This window comes from Ricinus communis, chromosome 3, assembly GCF_019578655.1.
Source record: "Ricinus communis isolate WT05 ecotype wild-type chromosome 3, ASM1957865v1, whole genome shotgun sequence".
NCBI classification, from domain to species: Eukaryota; Viridiplantae; Streptophyta; class Magnoliopsida; order Malpighiales; family Euphorbiaceae; genus Ricinus; species Ricinus communis.
Window position 1 is genome coordinate 28,671,388 of NC_063258.1, and position 21,235 is coordinate 28,692,622.

Genomic DNA, 21,235 nt, shown 5'->3' on the forward strand with positions numbered 1-21,235 from the left:
CATTTTAAAAATTTTAATTCATTCAAAATCAATAAACAAAGATCATCCGCTAAAAATCTTCAAAACAAACATTATACTAATTTAAGAGTCAGTACATGGGCTTACTAGGATTATTAACTCTTAATAAATATATGAAAAGAGTTCTAAGCATCCTCGCTGTTAAAAATAATATTAAAAAAAAAAAAGAAAAGTAGAGATTGGTTGTTAAGATTATACTTGCACAATGTTTAAATTATAACATTTCAATAACTAAGAACTGATAACCGCCAGCCATGTTCGCATTTCTAATTTTACCAATAGTCAAATCAGGCAGCAAATAATATGTTAAAAAGGCCCAAGAAAAAAAGAGCATGCACATTTACATTTAACATTCATCAAATTAAAAATAAAGTCCACTACGATAACAAAAGTAACTCAATGGCTCTAGCAAAAACAAAATTGAGTATCATTTGGAAAAGGGTATCAATAAGAAAGAGCAAAAAGCTTAGTGTGACAACATTGCAAACATGAAATTGAAGCAATCTAAAGGAGTAAATAATAATAATATCAAAATCAATCAGGAGATTAACTCCAAGATACAACTAGTTAAGCCACTGGGACCTCGACCTCAGTTGCCAACACTGGTGGTCGCAATTCTTCCTCTTTCGGAGAATGGATGGTCACCAAATCAGGCAGAGGAGTAGTTGGGCCCTGTTTTCCTTTGGGATCCCAATCGAGCATAATCTTGACCTTGATACCAAGAACCCCCTACACCACAATAAAACTTCATTAGTGAGACAATAACGAAACCAATCCATGATAGGAGGCCTAAGTAATATAATGTAAAAGGGAACCCACCTGTCGTAGTAGAACGTGTCTCACAGCAGAGTCGATATAATCTTTGACTGGCTGACCAGAAGAAATCATGTATCCATCCTTGAACTTCATAGATTTGGCACGTTGTGCCCTTAGCTTACCACTGACAATCACCTAAGCACAAAACCCACAACAAATGAATAGGGACAATGGCAAAATCTTGTGCTGCCAACTCAAAGAAAGCTAAAAAGAGACAAACCTCACATCCTTTAGCACCGCTTTCCATTATAAACCTCAACACACCATAACAAGCCCTATAGGGGTAGAAACAATCAAATTAGTTCTTAGTTCAGTTCAAAAAGAGGTTCTCAAACTGAACATTCATAACAATTTAGATATTAAATATAATTATGATAATGAAGATGCAAGGCAGCACACATGAAAACCAAAATACAAAAGACTCTTTCAGTACTTGCTCAAACCAAAAACACTAAATTATATGCTTTGAAGAGGGAAAAGGAATACTTCAAAAACGAACACAAAATCTAGATGACCCATTTGCTCATTGATGAAAAAAATAATATCCTCAAAGTGATTAAGGAATTCCAGAAGGTAGAACCCCAAATTCACCCACAGAGGCAGAATAACTCCCTAGTGATATATCCTCCCTAAGGTTACAGCATGAAAACAACACGCTTCCATGGAAATGAGCTCACAGAGGACACTAATCAATTTTGTCACCTTCCGACACAAATATAGTATCAAAAAACCAATCTGCTTTAAAGATGACGAAATGGAACACATAAAAACAATGAAGTTAACCAATGAAATAAGCAGTTGCACTAGAGAGAATGCTACAAGAAAAGAGAACGATGGGAAAAAAAACACAACAAAAAAAGTCACATTTACAACCAGTAATTAATTTCAAGAATTAACCATTTATTGACAGAAGTTTACAGATGAATAATTGACCAATGGCAAGTACATATAAACAAATGTAAGAAAGAATCTTATAATCACTTAATGAACACCCTTGAAAAGTCCAATTAGAAGTCCTTCAGAGCCAAACAAATAAAATCCCCTCTAAATATTTATGATGTATTGCTTCTACATACCATAAACCAAAGGAATCCGGTAGAATCTAAAATTAGTGTGATCTATAATAATTATAAACACAAGAGTACTATAACAATATACCCTCACTCAGGCAAGATCACGAAAATCAGATAATTTCATGAAAAAAAAAACGTGGTAAGGTATTTGATCGATATTGTCACCTTCCGACGCAATATTGGCAAGAACAGACCAACATGCTTTGTTAGATGACATTACAAATACACATAAGAAGCAACCAGAAATGAACATAGAAAATTAAAAATAAAATATACCCTCGCTCAGGCTACATCATGATAATCAGAAAATTTTCATGAAAATAAAGACGTGGTAAGGTATTTGATCAATGTTGTCACCTTCCGACGCAAATTTGGCAAGAAAAGACCAATATGCTTTGTTAGATGACATTACACACATACATAAGAAACAAAGCAGAAATGAAATAGACATGAAGATAAAATACCTACGAACAGCAAGACCACCAAGAAGCTTGTAACGGAGAGACTCAGCCTGGGCAATAGCGCAAAGTCCTCTGCTATTAACCTTCTCAGCATATAACTCCACACTGTTTTCAGGAAACTTAAATCTCTTTTGCACCACCGACGTCAGCTCCCTAATCCTCCGACCTTTCTCACCTACAATCATACAAATCAAAATTAATCAAATAAATAAACAAACCCTAATGCACATAACAGTTTTAAAAAAAAAACGAATAATTGATTACCGAGAACATTTTGCGTGCGAGTAGCTCTAATGATAATCTCAGTACGCATTGGTGTAACTCTAACTTCAACGCCAGAGTATCCATCCTCGGCAAGCTCTCTGGTCAATACCTCGTTAAGTTCAGCGAAGAAAACTCCGTCAGCAACAAACTGCAAAAGCACAATAACAAAAAAAATATCAAAGATGTTAGTTTGTCGTTCTGGTTAGTGTGCGGAATTGGAGAAAAAGGTCAAAGGAGTGAGAAAGAGACCTTTCGCTTCTTGCTGATTTGTGCTGTAGCCATTGTTAAATTTTTGCAGAGGCGAGGAGATCTGAGGTGAAGTGTGTGCGGTGGCTGGTGCTAGCTCTGCAAACCCTAGCTTAAGTGGAGGCTTCAATGGGGAGAAAAAAGACGAGTTTATATGTTAGGTTGGGTCTAGATCGGACGGTTAATGTTGATTCTAGGGTTTGATTTGGGCCCATTTTATGGTTTTGTGCGCTGCGTTTTGGTATTCGGCATGGAATTTTTAATGGCCTGGATTGGGCTAAAGTTGGACTGGAGATGGCCAACCACATAACCTAACCCACCAGACCATGAATGAAAGTAGTAGATTTCCTTCTTCTTTTTTTCTCAATTTTGGATAGTATTGGGTGTGTTTGTATTAACAATCTTTAACACATTTCTCTTCACTTTTTTTTATAATATCTTGTGTCGTAGCTAATGTAATTATATTAAAAATAATAACAGTGACATTTTTGTAACATATTTAAATTTTCTTACTTTGCTCTATCATGCCAACTTTAAATTAAAATTTTATTTTTATTTCAACACATCATTCATGTTTTTAAATAGAAGACCGTTGAGTGTTAAATTATTTTAAATAACCAAGAATTTAGGTAAAGATAGGGTGTATTCACGATCATAACAGGCCATGTTCCACCCAAAAAATATTATTTTCACCCGAAAATCAAAATACAGGCACAAGTGCAATAAGAACAAAAAGCTTTACGGCTTGTATTTCTACATTCCCATTTCTCATTGTTGTTCTTCATTAAAAAGTGAAGAAAAAAATAGAAGTTCTACTTGTGAATTTGACACTCATATCCATAAATAAATATTTTTCGCTTGTGAATTAGATATATGACACTAATCATTTGATCTCTTGTGTTTATACTCCTTAAATAAAAAGACTTTATTTATAATTATTTATTCACTCCCATGAAGGATGAATTATTCTAAAAAAAATATATTCACAACTAGAAAGATTTAAAGATTTTTGAAACTTTTTTTCACGACAATGACTATTTTTGTATTTAATGAAGCTTTAATAACTTATTTTCACCTATAATTATATAAACATTAATGTTTAATTGTTATAAAATTAACCAAAGTATTTATTTTGAGCTTTCTACTCATATTACTATCGACAATCAACACATTTTCATTTATTTTTATTTGCGATGACTATTTAAAATATATTTTGATTCTAAAAATAGTTAAGTGATTAATTTTTCTAATTCAAGCTCAAATTGTAAGCTTGAATGAATTGGTATAGAATGCATTGCACTTGCAACTAAGATGAAGAATCTTAAATTGTGAATTTGAGTGCAAGCCAAAAAAAAAAAGTTTACTTAAATTTACGTTTTGTGCAAACTTATAAATAAATTTTTAGGATTTACTTTTACAATTTCAATTGCTCCACTTATTTTAACTATCTTCATCACTCTATACTTGATTTATTAGTCATTTTCTTAAAAAGTTTTTTTTTTTTCTTTCATTTAAATCTCCTCAAAATGATAGCATCTTCATCAATTAAGATTATAAAACTAGTAGTATGATAGATAGTGTTACTGAGAGCAAACGTTACAACTAGAGATACTACAATAGCCACGCTCAGCACAACAATGGTAGAATAGCAAACTTATGGGCTATAGTTTGGATGAATAAGGTAAAGAATATGCTGTGTATATAAGATATTTTAAAAAGTAATTTATTCAATGTCTATAAGGAAAATTGTTTTGCTTCCATTTATAAATATATCCATTTTTTGGGCTTATAAAGATACACGTGAGATGTCGAGTTTGTAGGCACAAGAAATAAGTTAAAAATTCAATTTAAATTTAATTAAGTCAAAAGTATTAATATTGTTTTATACATTTTTTAATAAGTTTGATACATTCATTGTATACTTTATTCTTCTTTTTTTTTTTTGCTTGGTTAACTAAAATTCTTTATGTTTATTGAATTTTAAAGAGTTATTGAAATCAATTCTTGAAAATGGTGTCCTTTTGGTCGCTTCGAACTCTATTACATCTCATTTTACTTAACAGAAAATTCAAGCAAACAGAAAAGAAATTAAAAGAGATAAATTAATGTAGGAAAAAATAATTCTTGAGAAATAAAATAGATGAATATAAGAAAAGAATAATTATAATTTCTTTTTATAGTTAGTATAACACTCAATTTACGCTGTGGATCATTTGGCTAAGATTTTTAAGGTATGAATTGTATTTACCCAAAAAGTAGAAATACTGACACAAGCTGATGGGGGCAAATTGATATATTCTTCATAAAAATGTGCACTTCATTGTGTATATAATATGTTAATGGCTAAGATATATGACAGCAGCGTGTCATCGGCCCTTTGAAGAAGAGGAGCTGGATAAACCTTTTGTGGAACTGCATTCATGGCCCATCATACCACAAACACAGCCTGAGATGGCCTACTGTTTTTAAGGGACCGGTGTAGGAATTGCGTGTCAAATAAAATAGCCCTCAGTTTTACACAAACATACATGTAGTTTTTATAGTAAGAATCTTCAAAATGTACAATGCCATTATTTTAGTTTGTTCTTATTTTCTTTATGTGAACAATTATTGACTCTTCTTTTTATCCCAATATAAAGATTGAAAATAAACTTATAATGCAGTACAAGTTTTTAAAAGAGAAAATATATATAAAAAGAAAAAAGGGTGTCCAAATATGCAGAGCATATAAATATAATGCCCTCCCTCCATCAACTCAAAGTATATTCGACAACCCACTGAGTTACCTCTTCAACTTGAGAAATCTAACACCACACACACGAACGCATATCATTGCGGCAACGAATAAGGCTCCTTTTCTTTTGCTTGATTGGTCCTTGACAATTCAACAAAATCTCGACTCTTGATCCACATCAACCTGAATTTATCATCTTTCTATGCTATCTAATAACTCCTCTTTTGAACATGAACAAATTTACAACTTTACTTGCACAACCAGACAAAAGCCCCTCCAATGATTCCCCACGAAACTCCATTGCGTGCTCTGCTAAAACTCGAGCTTTTCTACACTGTTTTCCTTTTCTTTTGACGTTCTGTAATTCAAATTCTAAGCTTGTGTTATAATTTTTGGAGTGCGTCTGATAAAGATTATTTGGAGATGGGGATGAAATATCAGCTAGCAACAAAAAAATAAAGAAACGAGTTGAAGAAATTGACAAGAGGGAAAGAACTCTTTTGGAGGGTGATTGATTATTAAAGTGGGAATGGTTGTCTTAAACGGCGGCACATGGATAGCAAATGGTAGCTGGGCCAGTGAGTTTTGAAACATATGCATGAGTCCAACACAATTACAGTGGCTGCGTGCCCAAGTATTATCTACTAACACCGTATCGAATGATTCAGCAGTTTTACTGATTGAACTGATGATTAACTGGCTGGACCATTAATCCGATACCCACTAGAGCTGCTCTCATTGAACTGTCTCTTCGTTTTTGGATTATAAAAAATTATCCAAGCAAAAGTCACAAACTCCACTATTGTCACAGCTGCCATACAATTGGTCATCTAAGAAAGGGAGACTAATGAAACTCTGGCTAAAGCAGGTTAAAGGGAATTTGTGTAATCTTTGGTAGAGGGTTTGTTGAGTTTGCTTTAGTTATCAATATTATCATGATGATGATGATTGTATATTGTAATTGGGTCATAATTGGTCACTTCAAGCATGGGCATGTATTATTATTGTTAGAATTGGATTAATTTATTTGGGTCCAACTAATGGTGTAGATACCTATAAAATCCCAATTATTATATTTGGTTAAGGGGGCAAAGTAGAGTTGGGTTCCTTCCAACCTATTTGCTGGAAATGCAAGGAACAAATGGAAAGGAAGATAAAAAAAAGTAGATTCCCACTTCACATGTGATGTTATGGCATGTTTAATTTGTCTTGGCTTGGCTTAGGGACCAACTGTTTTTTATTTTTATTTTTTCATCTTCTTGCTATTGATGATTATTACCTTAGAAAAGCTAGATTTTGATTTAATCTTTTTTTATGAAAAGAAAGAAAAAAGAAAACACTATTGGATGGGATATGTTCCAAATTATTCAGCTGTATTTGTTTTATCATTTAATTTTTATGTTTCTGCAATTGGATTGGGGCCGGCAAGCGCTGGATTTTCTTGAAGACATCATCAAGATTCAAGATTGTACTTGTGCCCTTAATCTCATAGATTTTCCATCCCTTTATTACCTTGTTACACAAATGATCTATCAGTTGCTTCCAAGAATTTTCTAGAGAAAGTGACTCAACCTGGTACATTGATAGGCTTTGTAGTTGTCATTTGCTATTGTTATCAGATTACTATTTAAAAAAATTATTATCTTCTTCACGTTCAGCTTTGTACATTTTCAAAATACTATACAAACAAATTATTCTTTCTTTCTTTCCTTTTACCTCTCAAAAATCTCAGCAGATACTGTAAGTTGACATATCATTTTATCGGAAAACACTAACACTAGAGGTGTTAATTGCAAAGCAAGAACTCAACTTGATTACAAGAACTGAAGAAAGTGAAAAAAGAAATACTGACTCCATTAATTTAATTTAATTTAATTGAAGGACAAGGCGATTTCACTCACATCTAAGCTCATTATGAGAACCTACTTGGATAGGTACCCTGCAATGATGCAATCGGATTTCAATTATAGATTGTCTGATTTGTCTCAGGGGTGAATCTTGCATGGATGTCAATAGCAACTTCTGGCTGATCATAATTATCTTTACCTATCTTTTTATTACAAACTGTCCCATATGCCTTGTGTGAGAGTTACACTTCACCTATTTATGTTCCAATTGATTGTTAATCACATGCCTATTTTATATATATCTACACCAGTAAGTACCCGTTGTTAGCTACCATCTTTTTGTTACTGTCAAAGTATTAGAACTGTCATTAAAATTTTTGACATGAGCAGTTCAGTTTTTCTTTTCTTTTCTTTTTTTTTTTCTTTTTTGAACTGATGCAATTCAAATTTTTGAAAGACACAATTTCCCCACCCTAAAAAAGAAAGAGAATTAAGGTCATAGACAAAGAGATGATTAAAGAAGAATAGATTTTAAGTGACATGAATGAATGGAACTGGACCAAATTTGTAGATGAAGGAACACCCTTACCACTAACTTAAAAAAAAAATCTTTCCCAAGAACAAAAAACCATTTGGAGCAATCAACTCATGTGGGCCTTTTCTCCTAAGAACAGAAAATTAGGCTGCCATACACACATAATGGGTCCACCCAGAAAAGACATTTTCTCAATCAGGGAGGGAGAGAGCAGCTAGGGAATCATCAAAGTCATAAAGGATATTAAATGCTTAAAGAGATGGAAAATAAAAGAATAAAAATTGAAGAGTAAAAGAGAAAGAATATCAGTGATGGAAGAAGAAAGGATAAGCATGGGGAAGTTAAGTTTCAAATCCTTAAAATTATTATTAAAAAAAAAAAAAAAAAAAAAAAGAACTCTTGGGGCCCTTGTCATGTTGTTGGGGGTCACTGTTTATACATACCTGTCTGTCTCTTGAAACTATAGTGCTTTGTTTTTAAACTATATAAAGAATATATAACTATATTTTTTTTCTTCCAGTACCAATACAATCCAAGCCTAATTGTCATTGGTTAAAACAGATTAAAAAAATAGTCAAAAAGCTCATCATCTCTTATCTGAGATTCTGTTCCTATGGTGGTGTGTGATTGGGAACCAAAAAGATAATCTAAAAGCTGCTTTCTTCCTCTATTGTTTCAGAGCATCTTCACAGAGATGTATGCAAATGCAAATATATTGTATGTTCACTTCACTGAGTCACTGACCCATTAAAAAACAAAAGCAACATGAACAGTATTTTCATAGCAAAAGAAAGAATGGGAGATAAAAGGAAAAAAGAAAAAGAATTCTATATATAAAGTAGTTTTGGCTTCATAGGAGAGGAGAGGACTGCAAACAGTATCTGCAATCTATCTACTTCAGGTCTTAGCTGATGTATAGAAGAAATTGATTTGGATTAAGGTTGAAAAGGGAATAAAGAGATTTTTTTTTTTTAGAAAAAAAGAAAAGAAATGAAAAGGTTAGATTATGAAAATTCATGGAAAAAGAGATTGACAGGGAAAATTGTGTAAAGACTAATTATAGATATCAGCCTTTTTGACAAATAGAAAAAAGTTAGAAGAAGCTAAAAGCTCTTTAAACTTAAATCTCTAGCTCTCTCCTTTTCTTTTCTTTTCTTCTTTGTTTGGTGGTATCAGCAAAGTGAAGTGCTAAGTTGTATCTCATCCAAGTAATAAAAAGAACATGATACTATGCACAGATCAATTCTGTGTCCTTAGGCGCAAAAAATTGAAGTTAAAATTTTTTTAAAAAAATTAAAAAACAGGATAATTCATATTTCTACAATGAAAAGTCTTTTAACTGTATCAGATGTAAGAATATACCATTATCAAGAATAATAGCAAGAATAAAAGGAAAAGATCAGATAGCAGAAACATGCTTGATTTCAATTAGATCAAAGGCTACACAGTTATAATCGGACAGAAATTTTGTCCAATTATTTCTCTAAGAAGAAATTGTAAAGAAAGGTAGAAGAAGAAGAAGAAGAAGAAGAAGAAGAAGAAGAAGTGGAGAGAACTAGAGATAATTCACTGATACAAGGGAAAAAAGAAAAAGAAAAGTTACAGAATCTAATGATCATGTTCTACTACCTCAGGCAATAGTGAAATTTTGTTCTTGTTTCCCCACCAAGCAAAGAATTGAAGAAAGCATAAAACTTTATCTCTATGCAGGCCTATTTCTCTTATGACCAGCTTTGCCATCAGATTTCAAAACCCCACTAGAATCTCCTTCAGAAGAAACATCCACTGATTTGGTGAAGGAAGTAGAGAGATCAGCATAAAGGTCAACAACTCTTCTGATGTTATTATTGAGCTCCCTAATTAGACCCACATTTCTGCTCAAGTTGTCAGGGATCTTGGATTCATGATTCTGATTTATCTCATTGATGAGTAACCTATTTTGATCCAAAATGTTTTGGACCTGAACAAAATTCTTCTGAAATGTCTGCAAGATCTTGCCATCTATCTGAGTACCATTGCCAAGACCAGAAAATGTGTCACCCTCCATTCCCCCCCTTTCTTTTTTCTTTATCCTCTTTCCTGAAGGTGAGAATTATATCAAATCAAGAACCAGTCCTGCATCAAAGAACAAACCATGAATAAAGAAAGAGAAAGAAGAATCAGAGAATGTAACAAAAGAAAAGACACTGTTTTTTGTTAAGAACTGAATGTACCTATCTATTTTTTTAATAAAGACCCATAATCATATCTCCCTATATGTACATGGCTATACTAACCAAAACCAAAACCCCAGACAAAACATGAGAATTGTTTAAGGTGTTTTTGTGCATATGAGACAAGAGTCTGGAGTAGAAATCATGACCTCTATGGGTTCCACTTTTTTTTTTGAACACACAAAGGGATCTGATAACAAACATCCAATTATTATTATTTATATTATTATTATTATTATTATTATTATTATTACTATTACTATTAATATTATTATTTATGATGAGATGTGTAAAAGCAGATCCCATTTTCCATAAAAGGGAACTTTTTTATTTGTACTGAGAAAATACCCATCTTTAAAACTCAGTTTCAAAGAAGAATCCCAAACTGTAACCAAAAAAGAAAAAAACAGTCAATGATGCAGAGAAGATGAGGCCATTAGTCTCTCTCTCCCCCTATCTCTGTACTCCTGCTGCACAGACAACATCATTAATCTTTACAAATTTTTATTTTCAAAAATATTGAAATTTATAGATATTTATAAACAAAAAGAAAAGAAAAGGAAGACACAAATGTTGATAACAGAGCTAAACAAAATCCAAATGAGATTTTGACTTAAAATTCAGGAATTATATCAGAAACCAAAATTGGGAATTCAAACGTACTTGAAAAAGTTTCACTTTCATAAGCATAAAATTCCCAAAATAGCAACAAAAATAAAACCCATTTAAACAAAACAAAAGAAGTTTCCATTTGCAAAACTAAAAATAAAATCTAAAAACAACCCAGTTACCATATAAAGATCTTTAAAAGAAAATGAAGAATTTAACAAAAAATAAGATCAAAGACATTTAGTTCTAGAAAGCTAATTAAGAAACAAACCCATCAACTAAAACAAAACAAAACAAAGAGAACATTAATTGAATTATTTTATTGTACTTTGTCTTTTCCATATATATAAATAATAGTGTAAATTTATGATAGGCAGTATTGGGTACCTTGAAAATCTGGAACATTATATTCTGGAAAGAGAAGACACAGATTGAAGAAGAGAGATTCCCGAGAAATAAAACGATCGCGGATTATAATTTCTTGAACTGAATCACCTTTCTTTCTTTCTCTTTACTCTCTAAATTATGAGAATTTAATTTAGAAGATATAAAATATTAAAAACGAGAGAGCTTTGTAGAGGGAGAAAGAGAGTAACTGAGAAGATGGAAGAGAGAAAGAGAGCGAAGGAGAGAGAGAGAGAGAGAGAGAGAGAATTTGTAGATTTGACGGTCACGCTCAGACCCCTTCTCTGTCTAAAACTTAAAAAATATTATATTTTAGGTCTTTCAATGTATATAAATATTTATATATTTTTCTAAAATAAATCAGATACATAACCTAATACAATACTTTAATAGAAAACCATTCTCTAAGAATTAAAGTGCAAAATATTAAATAATGTAATATTGATAAAACTAAAGAAAAGATAAATAAATGACATTTTAATGAACATGAAGAAACGTATAAGTGCTTATGTTCCAGTTGGAAAAAAAATTGTTTATGTCTATATTTCTTTTTTTAAAACTAGTAGATTTTTTAGATTTTTAATTTTTAGATTTTGTCTAAAAATATATGAAACCATATTAATGAATGAAATAATAAAATAAAATAATAATTTATTTGATTTAAAAATATAAAAAATTTAATTCTCTTAAATTTTTTATTTATTTTATTATAATTTAATTTAATTATAATAAATTTTATAAAAATTTAATTATATAAAATACTAAATTAATCTTTACTTTTAAATTTTTAAATAAATTTTTATTCGACACTGTATAAAGTTATCAAAACCAAATTATTTTTTTTATCTTTTATATATAGATAAAATAATACATAAAATGTACTTTCAAAGAAGAAAAGTAATTATTATATAAAGAATAACCACGGAAAGAAAAAGTTAATTTTATTCTTTTTGTAAAAATGTTAAGAAAATTTATTTTTTATCTTTTATATATATATATTTAATACGAACTGTTTGACTTAAAGATTATTTATTTATTATTGTTAATTAATATATTATACGATTAGAAATTAGTTATAAAAATATGATAAATATTCATTATTATGGTATATATGAATAATGACAAGTTATAATACTGGCATTTTAGATGACTAATTAGTTAATATTTTTAATTATTGGATTTAATAATTTTTTTATAAAATTAAAAATTTACATTAAGAGTTAGATAATTTCAAGAAATTTTGATTATCTATCAGAAAATTCTTTTTTATAATGCTTATAAGAAAAAGACCTCTTAGCTAGTAAAATATTTCATATATGTATTGAGATACATAAATCTATTATTAGACTCTAAATCTTTTAATTTAATTTTATTAAAACTCTGAATTTTTATTTTATTTTCTTAAACCTTTGTAGTTCTATTTTTAGTAAAATTACGAATTTTTATACATGCTTTGTGATATTTTTATCTAATTTATTTAATTTTTGTTTTACTAAATAGTTCTTAATAATAGCAAAAAAAAATAAAACATAAGAGATTAATAAAATTAAATTATTAAACAATAAATAATTTAATAATAATTTTACTTATATTATTATCTATTTTTTTAAGGAATTAGAATCTTACTATTAAAAGTTTATTAATTTATCTGGTAAATTTTCATAATATTTATAAAACAGTATGAAGCTTTAGCAAGTTAGAACTTTTACATATATACATACACACACCTTTGAGTGTACCGTTATTTGGGTAATTTTACCATCTCTTGCTGAGATCCAAGGGCATGATTTTCTTTTGTCGTTTAATTACTGGGCACGTGGCAAGTGATTCAGGATGTATTGTTCGCGATGACAATATATATGGCCCACACTTTCTAAGATTTTGTTATAATGTGACAATACTGAGGTGTATTAACAATTGCTTGATAATCAAATCCTTACTGATTGCTTTGATTTAAAAAAAAAAAAAAAAAAAGGATCTGCCATGATTTCTCTCTCTCTCTTTAATATGATAACGTTGACAAGTCTTGCAATTTTAAGAAAATAAATAAAATGGAACCAACAAATAGGGAAAACAGGAAGACTAATGAAGTTTCTGTTTTTCATTTATCACATTCTCCAAAATAAGTTATGTTAATTAAAATAAAAATAAAAAAAGAAAAGCATTTTGCAAGTTTCATGTTTCTAGATTGTAACCTAGTTTTCGGCAAAAACTAGGTTACAATTTTTATGAAACTAACTTATAATTTTGCATACATTAATATTAAAAAGAATTCACTCAACAATTCTATATTTTCATGACTTTGAGCACATTTTTTAAACTTAATTATTCTGAATATCAATACATTCTTATTATATTAAGATACATGAAATAAATTAAATTATCCTTTATAAAATCTTTAATTTTTGTAATCTAATTTTATAAAATATTTATAATTTAGTATTTTATTTTCTGAATTTCAAAAATCAAAATGAGTTATCTCAAGTTGGAATATAGATGTGACATCAACCATTATTAAACTAAATAATCTCAAAGTCATTAGTAAGCATCATTATATAAAACTAATTCTTCCTTAATCTATTTGAGCTGCTAAATTCTATTGTTATATAAGCTTCAATAGTGGCAGCAAAAGAAGAGAAGGGAAAATATAATACCCTGAACCAAATGGCTAGGAAGGCCTCAGATGACGTGTAATGTGGGCAAAACAGTAATTTGACTAGTAAAGGATGATGGTTTGGGTCTGCGGTCTGCCCCAAGTCCACCGGGCGGATCTTCGTTTTGGCCGAGAGTGGGAAGTAACTTCCTACATTTTCTTAAAAGAAAAAAAAAAAAAAAAAAAGGATTTCAGAGTCCGCCCAACAATGAAATCTCGCAAACAACTTTTCTCGGCCAATCATATCTCGTCTCGTGTAAGCTCAGGTTCGGGAAATCTATAGGTTCGGTTCCAAGCCTAGCGAGGTATAACCGAGGCTAGGGAGTTGATTTGGTAGCTCTGCGGCTATTTCTTTTTTCTTTTTGAGTGATTTTTATTTTTTAAAACGTATTACATAATATATTGATATATTGTAAAAAAAGACTGAAAAAAGACCCACTGTTCGCATCAGACCCGCTAATGGTGATGGAATGTTAAAGTCAAAATATCACCAAAACACTTTTATTTGAATGAAATAGTAGGCTAGTACCTTATATTTTATATAATTAATACGAATCGAGTTAAAAAATAAACATACATAAAAATTAATATATATTTATAATTAAACAAATAAATAGACTAATAAAATATATATAGTCTTTTATAACAAGAATCTAATATCACACATTTAATTAATTCGCTTAATAACTTATTGGATTAATTAAATATTAATCCAAATTACATTAAAAAAAACTGCAAGAGTATATACTATTTAAAAAAATTTCTATGGCATTCAAATTTGTTTAATGTTATTATTAAAGGATATTTTATAAATAAAATTAGATATTTGATATGATAAAGCTGATGGGTATTAGCTTCTTTGTTTTTTTTATGACTTTTTAAGTGTAAATGAGACGCATGATAAAATAGCACATAGCAAATAAAGGTATTTAATAAAAAAAATCGAAAAAGTATGAAGTGTTGATTGGACAAAAATGAGTATCTGGCGATTAAATGTGGCAATGTTAAAAGAAAAGATAAAATAAAAAAAGAAGATGAAGTGGTACATGACAGTACAAGATAGAATAGGATATAGGCATGTGTACAGAAACATAATGAAATGACACGATCTCCAACGCTGATGTTTTTGCTCACTCCTGATGGTACCTACGGCGGACACATTTGCCTTAGCTGCCTGTTGTCACCTATTAAAATAAATTATTTTGCAAAACCAAAGATATAAAAAAGAAATACCCTAATATATAAGTGGCTATGCCAGCAGATGCTATTTTAGATTACAGTGAGCAAGACATCTATCTCTTTTTCTTGTTCCAATCTATAAGGTTCTTTTGGGAATACATGTATCCATATTCATTGTCTAATTGTAAAATTATGTCAGAATTCCAAAAATGATTATTTTTTAACCACAGTAATTCCATTAGCAGCAAAAAGCCTCGTTGATATTATAGTCTAATTTAAAAATTAAGTACTTAAATACGTACAAATGGCTTTCAGCGAATAATTGGGTTTTTTCTTTTCCTTTTCTATGCAATGATTCGTACATTATTTTTAATGACTCAAGAAGAAAAATGGATCGAGATTGTGAAGGTAGACGTTGCCTGGAAAGGCTGATATTAGTACAGTAATGTCGTGCGGAGTAAGGGGCCTTCTCACCGTCCATGAGTTTCTCCCTATAAATCTTAGTCGTATTTATTATATTTTAACATTATATTAATTGATAAATAATTTTATAATTTTATAAAAATTAATATATTAATTATATTTTAATATTAAATTAATTAATAAAGTAATTATTAATTAGATAATAATTTTAATTTTAAAAAATAAAATTTTAAATTATATTTATTATATCATGTTTAATAAAAAATTGATTTATTAATATATAATAAAATTTTTAAAAAAATTAATAATGTCAATTATAGTATCAAGTTATATAATATTAAAATTAATTAATAAATGTCTTTAGAATAATTTTTATATTATTATATTAGTAAAATTTTAAAAATTAAAATTATTTAAAAATAATTAATTTGCTATTATTTTTTAAAATATTATAAATTGTATCTATCAATTTAATTCTATAATCAAAATAATAATAACGGTCCTACAACACACGGGAAACGACTAGTTAATTATAAGAGCATTTTGAATGGTACTATTTATTTTAAAAAATATAATTTTTATTATAAAGAGCATCTTAAGAAATTTTTACATATATAGAGGAAAATATTTTATTTAAGTCTAATAGCCTTTTTATATTTTTATTTTATATCTTAATTTATTTTCATAAACATTAATAATTTTAATTTTTTATTTTTTATCAATAAAAAAATAAAAATTACAAATATCAATTAAGTTAAATGAATAGAAACTTATAGTGCATTTACTAAATATAGAATAGAGAGTGAAACTTGGCTCTCCAAATGTAGAGAGCCAAATTGACTCTCTACTTTATATTTAAGAAATAAATATTAAATTAAAGTATTATATTATAATAAGATTATTTAAATTAAAGAATTTGACATATATAAAGAGTGCACTAAAAGTACGGCTGTTATTTGGATCAACAAAATTAAATATTAGTGAAAAATCCAACTTAATCCTGTGTAGAAGTGCGGGATGAAGTTGTTCCAAAATCTAGTTTTATACATAACTAGCTAAAATAAGATTATTAATAATTTTATAATTTAATTTAAATTTTTAATCTAAAGTATTTATTTTAATTATAAAATATGTTATATTATAAAAATATAATTATATTTAACTATTATTTTAGCTTACTTAATATTATTATTTTATTTTAATAATTTTAAAATTTGATGGCCATAAAAAATAAAACATAAAAATATAATGAATTAGCAACATTATATAATTATTTTTTTATTATATTTAGCTGTCTTTAACATTATTATTTTATTTGATGAGTATTTGATGTCATAATAAAATATTATATAATTACATTAAAATCATTATATATATTTGTTATTAAAATTTCACATAATGTGATTGTATAAAATATTATCAGATAGTGTGATTACAATATTTACTTATTTGATATTGTATATAATATTTTTATAAATTATTATTTTAATTATAAAATATGAAGAAACAGTTTAATTAGATATATTATACTTTTTCATTATATAAATGAAAATTGAGACAAATATTGGATTGTGCAGCATCACTGAAAATAGAATGCAGGTGTCGTCATCCTTGTTAATTATATCGGTCAGGAAAAGAAAGCATTTGGGCCCTCTTGTTTTTGAATCGTACGTAAACAAAAAGGCCCTTTCACTTTCTGGGTTCCTTCTATGTTGTTTTGGGAGTATAATAATTGAGATATAGAAGAAATTCCAATACTGTACATATAAGTGCACTATATGCTCGTGCATCTTCCTCTTCCTCTTTTATATGTATAATAGCTACATTAATTAATCTTTCTTGAACAATGTTTTAAATTCCCTATAATTTTAATGATTATTATCTGTAATCTCCCTGGTTGGTTTTCTAAGTGGGTGACACTTCCAACTAGTAATCATGCTCGTATAAACCTTTTGCTTATATATATAAAATTTATTGGGCGAATGTGATGCATGTGATTGTGTGTTGTGGGTTCTGTTTATGATTAATTAAAGTGTATAATTGCATTATGTATCCAATAAGAAATTATAATATGGATAATATTGATTAGGCTTTTGTGTACTTGTATGTCAACCACTGTCTATTAGGGTAAAGATCGTGTGACTATTGAGTTGCAGGAAATGAGTAGAATTGAGAGAGTTGTGATGCATCAATCTTATATCACTTTCCTTTTGTAATATTATATATATATATATATAAATTAGTTAGTCATCCGTTTTGAAGGATGCTTAAACTTATGAATTTATTACAATTTTATGAAATTAAAAACATTAAAGTGTTAACCTATTTCAAATTTATGGCATTTAATATCACAACATATAAAATTCTTAGAATTTTTAAATTAAACAAAAAAAAAAAGCCTCTTTCATTGAATAATCTTGTTCATTATTTACATATTATCCACATTATAAATTTTATCAAATCATGGGCACAAAATCTCTCAAATAAAATATTACTCTAGGGGCAACTAAGTAGTTTATCTTGCAATATAAATAAGAAATATACAAGACTAAAATAAGAACAGGGAGGACTCATTAATGCACAAATCCATAGGAAAAACAAAATAAAAAATAATAAAAAAAATCATAATCAGTCATTGAATACGACCCAGTTTCTGGTCCTAAGGTTTGTGCGTTAGGTTAAGACTGGTCCAATCAAGCCTCTGTGTTGCCGCTATCCAACAACATTATCCAATTGTATAATTCTAGGATAAGCTCAGTGATTTTAACTTGCAATATTATATCACTGTGTTAGAACATATGATCTTAATACAAACAGTTTAATAAATCAAATATTTAACTCTTTTTGTGTGAGATAAGACTTTATCTCATCAATAACTTTATTTCAGAATAATATCCAATAGAAAGATATATTTAATTTGTGTAATATTTTCTATGAATTGATGAAAATTCTTGGGCGGATGTTTTTATTTGCTATTTTCTTGACTTTATAGGTTGCGTCCAGACCAGAATTAAAAGAGAAACAAATCGCTTTCCTCTTTCACTCCATGGGTTTATATATATATGTATATATTATAGAGTGGCAATCAGAACTTTGATGGCTTTGTATTGTTACTCTTAGCTAACAGGCAAGAAAGGAATCTGAAGACGATGGCGGCGCGTGACATTCACTCGTGAAAACACAAACGCGTGATCAGCAGCTGCTGCTGGTTTTTTGGAGATGACCCCCAGAATTTCTTATTTTATTGGGCCTGTGGCGCATTTTTTGTAGAGGATTATTCAGTTTTTTAAGTAAATATAAAAAAAAAATTATTTTTATTTTCAAAAACGTCTCTTGCTGTTTTTAAAAGTGTCTATTCTTTATTTTTATTTTTATTTTTAAATTAATTTAAAATATTTTACGGATACTTAACTAATATCATATTCTAATAAATATATATTGTTTCATATTAAGTATTTGAATTAAATTTTGTTTCATTTTAAAAAGATTTAGATATTCAAAACATATTATTATTTGACAAATATATACTTTTAGTCATTTAGTTATTTTTGAATTTATATTTTATTTCATTTGGAAAGATTGAAATCTCTAACATATAGTAGATGTATACTATTTTTAGTTAAATATATACTTTTTATTGTTATTTATGTTAAAAGTATACCACATATATATTTTTATTTAATATAATTGAATATATAATTTTCTTTATCTTATAACAATTTATTTAATGGTATTTTCAACACGTCTCTAAATTTTTAAATTAAAAAATATTTCTTAGATATATTTATTTATTCATCATTAATATCAGTAAATCAAATAAAATATATTAATATTTTCTAACAATTAATATTTTTTATATTTATTATATATAAAAAATATACTGGACATGTACATTTTTTTTAAAAGTATATCTAATATATATCTTTTTATTTAATAAAACTAAATGAGGGATTTTTATAAATAAGATTTTATTTAAAAATATTTTTATAAATCAGATTTTATTTTGAATTATTTTTCAAATAAAACTTCATTTTAAAATATTTATTATTAAAATATTTTGTAAATTTTTTTTTTTATTTTTGTAGGCATAATCCTATTTTTTGTATTCATTATAGTAAGTTGGGCTTTTAGCTCTCTTACTTCTGTGTAGGCCTTTTAATACAAGCTTTTCTCCTTCCGATAAAAGAAAGGTTTATGATTTACCACTCCTGGATTCTTAATAATTAAATAATTTATTATTAATAGATTTGCATATTAACTTGATTTATTCATATAAACTCTATTTAAGACTTGTATCAATTTATTATAATTTATTTTAATTATAACTAATCTTATAAACTATTAGATGAATTTCTATTTCAATCAAATATATAAACTTTGATATGTTAATTTTATTGAATTTATTTTAAAACATAATATTAGACTATATTAAATAAAATCCATTTAGCCGTAATTTATGAAGAAAATAGTTGAATTTAGCTCCTCAATTTTAGTGCTTGCCCTGATTCAATTTGGAATTTTTTAATAAATATTTTTAGTTATTTTCCCCTAAAATTTAGCTATCTTTTTTTGCATGGACAACACTAACCTGATCCACTGCATATAAATGCTAACTTAGTTCAAATTAGAACCTTAATATACATGTGAACCTGCAGTTCTATGTTAAGTCTTTTATAATTTTTTTTTGAAAATAACAAAAGAAAAAAGTTCAATTTTAGCTCATTATACAGCTTCAAAACTTCCAATAAAAACCATCTAAAAAACAACCTGCAACAGTACCAAAAACAAACAATTTAGAATTTATATCCAAAATCTACATCCGTACAACAGTAAAATCTCTTCGGATTAAAACAAATTGAAACTTTAAAGTTCATATTTTTTGAATTTGTAAAACTCCTTGTGAAAATCATACTATGCTGTTAATGTAATACCCGAAATTTTTATATATTTAATAATGAGTTTTTATTTAAATTAATTTAAATTAATTTTTTTATTTGATGTAATTTGAAATGATTTAATGAAAATTTTAATATTAGTCAATTAAATGAATTATTTTTCTGTATCCAATTAGTTTGAAATTTTAAGAAATTATTCAAGTAAATTATTTGAGGAATAAATTACATTTTTAGTTATTCAATTTTTTTTTCAAATATATATATTTATATAAATAAAATTATATATTGGAGAATTATAAAAGAAATTGTAAAGGGTGTTTTTATAAAAGAATTTTGGGGAAATTGGTATTTTAATTAACTAGTGGTATTAAAATTTATTAGTAAATTGATTATTTAAATTAATTTTGTGTTAGGACTAAATTGGAAATTTATTTTGGAATAAGGATTGAAAGTATAATTTTATTTTTATGGGGTTTTAATGGGAATTTGTGAGTTTGGTATTTTGGTAAATATCTATGTCGGTCAGGGGTATTTTTATAATTGTGTATTTTCAATAATTCTAATTTGGCCCAAATTGAATAGTTAGGGGCTAAATTGAAAGGCTAAAGAGAAGTTTAGAGGTTAAATTGGAATTCTGCAGGATGAAATTGTGAGTACTTAAGAAAGTTGAGGGACCAAATTGTGATAAGAAAAAAGTTCAGGGGTCAAATTTTGATATTGAAAGAAGAAAAGGGAGAGAGAGGGAGACGTCGGGAAGAGGAAGGAAGAGGCGGCGGAGTCGTCCATCGGGGCGCGCGGCGAGTCCAGCAGCGGCGGTGGCGGCGTTAGCAGCGAGGAAAAAAAAGAGGAGGGGCAGCGGCTTTC

The 21,235-nt window shown here is 28.2% G+C and overlaps 2 protein-coding genes across 2 annotated transcripts; both read right to left on the bottom strand.

The window, feature by feature from the left end:
- Window positions 1-422: 422 nt before the first annotated feature.
- Window positions 423-3,041, bottom strand: LOC8268449 (40S ribosomal protein S3-2). Its single transcript, XM_002514015.3, has 6 exons — window positions 2,882-3,041; window positions 2,633-2,780; window positions 2,372-2,543; window positions 1,055-1,109; window positions 838-969; window positions 423-747 (listed from the first exon to the last, which is right to left on the bottom strand). The coding sequence occupies exons 1-6, from the start codon at window positions 2,912-2,914 to the stop codon at window positions 586-588; spliced, it is 702 nt and encodes a 233-aa protein (XP_002514061.1). The 5' UTR covers window positions 2,915-3,041; the 3' UTR covers window positions 423-585.
- A 6,357-nt stretch (window positions 3,042-9,398) lies between these two features.
- Window positions 9,399-11,509, bottom strand: LOC125369405 (protein ELF4-LIKE 4-like). The gene is made up of 2 exons (XM_048371518.1): window positions 11,204-11,509; window positions 9,399-10,109 (listed from the first exon to the last, which is right to left on the bottom strand). Exon 2 carries the CDS (start codon window positions 10,039-10,041, stop codon window positions 9,697-9,699), a length of 345 nt encoding a protein of 114 aa, XP_048227475.1. The 5' UTR covers window positions 10,042-10,109; window positions 11,204-11,509; the 3' UTR covers window positions 9,399-9,696.
- Window positions 11,510-21,235: the final 9,726 nt, after the last annotated feature.

Bases quoted from the DNA above. Each gene is read 5' to 3' on its own strand.
- LOC8268449 (XM_002514015.3), bottom strand. From the start codon at position 2,914: ATGGCTACAGCACAAATCAGCAAGAAGCGAAAG. The intron at 2,781-2,881 runs GTCTCTTTCTCA...GTGCTTTTGCAG, and splicing joins AAATCAGCAAGAAGCGAAAG to TTTGTTGCTGACGGAGTTTT. The intron at 2,544-2,632 runs GTAATCAATTAT...GTATGATTGTAG, and splicing joins TCGCACGCAAAATGTTCTCG to GTGAGAAAGGTCGGAGGATT.
- LOC125369405 (XM_048371518.1), bottom strand. From the start codon at position 10,041: ATGGAGGGTGACACATTTTCTGGTCTTGGCAATGGTACTCAGATAGAT.